At 46.0% G+C, this 2,500-nt stretch overlaps 1 protein-coding gene across 1 annotated transcript in view; it reads right to left on the reverse strand.

Moving 5' to 3' along the window:
- EMH_0038750 (uncharacterized protein) overlaps positions 1 to 2,500 on the reverse strand; it is a gene marked incomplete at both ends in the record, with an annotated part of 10,474 nt that overhangs the window by 1,745 nt on the left and 6,229 nt on the right. The window contains 5 exons of the mRNA XM_013495326.1: positions 16 to 83; positions 299 to 485; positions 771 to 865; positions 929 to 961; positions 1,273 to 1,504. Coding sequence (XP_013350780.1) covers positions 16 to 83; positions 299 to 485; positions 771 to 865; positions 929 to 961; positions 1,273 to 1,504 — 615 coding nt within the window. The remainder of the gene's footprint in view (positions 1 to 15; positions 84 to 298; positions 486 to 770; positions 866 to 928; positions 962 to 1,272; positions 1,505 to 2,500) is intronic.

A 2,500-nucleotide genomic window follows, 5' to 3' on the forward strand; every position in this document is an offset into this window, starting at 1 on the left:
TGGGGCCCCCCTCACCTGGTTGCTGCTAGGGCCTCAGCCAAGAAGGAGTACTGGGCCTCTCCAAGCGAACCCAAAAGCACCACCTGCACCAAACCCTAAACCCTAAACCCTAAACCCTAAACCCTAAACCCTAAACCCCAAACCCTAAACCCCAAACCCTAAACCCTAAACCCTAAACCCTAAACCCCACATTCCCAATTCTAAAGTATTCCCTATGATGATGAACTGCTGCACCTAAACCAACCCACACTCTCCCAGTAAACCCTAAACCCTAAACCCTAAACCCTAAACCCTAAACCCTAGGTGATACGTACTCCATCTTCCTTTTGTTTGTTTTGTCTTCTTCGTGGGGTTTCTTCTGCGAGCGCAAACTCAGAGGCCCCGAAGGAGCAGCGGGGGGGGCCCCCAACTCAGCCAGCCGCCGCCCCGCCACAAGCAGCCGCATCAAAGGCCGCAGCAGAGAGGAGACACGCAGCCAGCATCTCCTGCAGCAACAGCCTAAACCCTAAACCCTAAACCCTAAACCCTAAACCCTAAACCCTAGAGTGAATTCTATGTAGTATAAACCCCAAAAAGAATATGAAGAAGTAGCAGTGGATAGACACCATCAATAAACCCTAAACCCTAAACCCTAAACCCTAATTTTCCTCTTTTATAACCACAAACCTCGTCTTTTATATAAGCCCCCATAAGCTATCCCCATGTACCCTAAACACACTCCAATCTAGGGTTTAGGGTTTAGGGTTTAGGGTTTAGGGTTTAGGGTTTACGAGGCAAGCTGCGTGAGACAGTTGTCGTGCAGCAAACGAATCTCCTCGAAGTCCTTTCTCCCCCTCGCCGCTTCTTCTATTTCATAGAATACAGGCTGAAACCACAAACCCTAAACCCTAAACCCTAAACCCTAAACCCTAAACCCTAAACCCTAAACCCTAATCCTTTCTTCTATTTCATAGAATACAGGCTGAGACCACAAACCCTAAACCCTAAACCCTAAACCCTAAACCCTAAACCTCTTTCTAGCGAGAACACAGACAAGGGAGACTCCACGGGGGCCCCCCAATCGGCTATTAAGTATTACCTGGGGGCCCCCTTGGGGGCCCCCTTGGGGGCCCCAGGGGGGCCCCCTAATACCCTTTTTGGTGTCGTTTTTTTATATTACTTTATTTATTTAATTTATTTATTTATTTATTTTATTTATTTATTTTATTTATTTTATTTATTTATTTAATTTATTTATTTTATTTATTTATTTTATTTATTTATTTAGCTTACACCTATTGCATAATACTGAAAATATTTGGAGACAGAAGAAATATAAAAAGCGAGCTCACTGCGGGCGGCCCACAGCTGTGTGGAGACAGCGTGAGGAGACACCTGAGCCCCTGCTGCTGCTGCTGCTGCTGCTGCTGCTGCTGCTGTGCTGCTGCTGCTGCTGCTGCTGATGGGGAGAGGAGCTGTGCGGCTGCAGGCAAACCGCAAGGGAGATGGACCGCGGGCGTAAGACCTGAGGAGACAGCACAACAGAAGGAGACAGTAAACGGACAAAAGAAAAGGAGACAGAAGAAAAGGAGACAGACAAAAGAAAAGGAGACAGAAGAAAAGGAGACAAACAAAAGAAAAGGAGACAAAAAAGGAGACAAACAGACAGACAAATATGTGTCTCTTTCTGTTTCTATCTGTCTCCTCTTTCTATCATATAAAAGGAGACAGTTTATTGTTACTGTCTCCTTTCTGTCTCCTTTCTGTCTCCTCCAAGGAAAGAGAAAATATACAGAGACAGAGAGACAGACAGAGAGAGAGAGAGAGAGACAGAGAGAGAGAAGGAGACAGAGAAGGAGACAGAGAGAGAGAGAAGGAGACAGAGAGAGAGAAGGAGACAGAGAGAGAAGGAGACAGAGAGAGAGAGAAGGAGACAGAGAGAGAGTGAGATACAGAGACAGAGACAAGGAGAGAGACAGAGAGAGAGAAACAGAGAGAGAGAGGGAGAGACAGAGACAGAGAGAGAGAGAGAAAGAGAGAGAGACAAAGAGATAGACAGAGAGAGAGAGACAGAGAGAGAGAGACAGAGAGAGAGACAGGGACAGAGACAGAGAAAAAAAAAATAAAGAGAGACAGATCGAGGAGGGGAGGCAAAAGGAGACAAAAAAGAAGCAGCAACACAAACATAAACAAAACATAATAAAGATAGATGAGGAGACAGGAGACAGAAAAAAATATATATAAAAAGATAAAAAAAAAAGAAAATAAAATAAAATAAAATAAAATAAATACATATAAACCCACTTCCTTATAAAACATCCGCGCCGCCACAGCTGCTGCAAATCGACCTCCAGGGACCTGCAGCAGCAGCAGCAGCAGCAGCAGCAGCAGCAGCAACAGCAGCAGCAGCAACAGCAGCAGCAGCAGCAACAGCAGCAGCAGCAACAGCAGCAGCAGCAACAGCAGCAGCAGCAGCAACAGGAGCAGCAGCGTTCACTCGCCATGGCGTTGCAGCATCCAC

Source organism: Eimeria mitis, genomic scaffold (assembly GCF_000499745.2).
Source record: "Eimeria mitis Houghton genomic scaffold, Emh_scaff1521, whole genome shotgun sequence".
NCBI classification, from domain to species: domain Eukaryota; phylum Apicomplexa; class Conoidasida; order Eucoccidiorida; family Eimeriidae; genus Eimeria; species Eimeria mitis.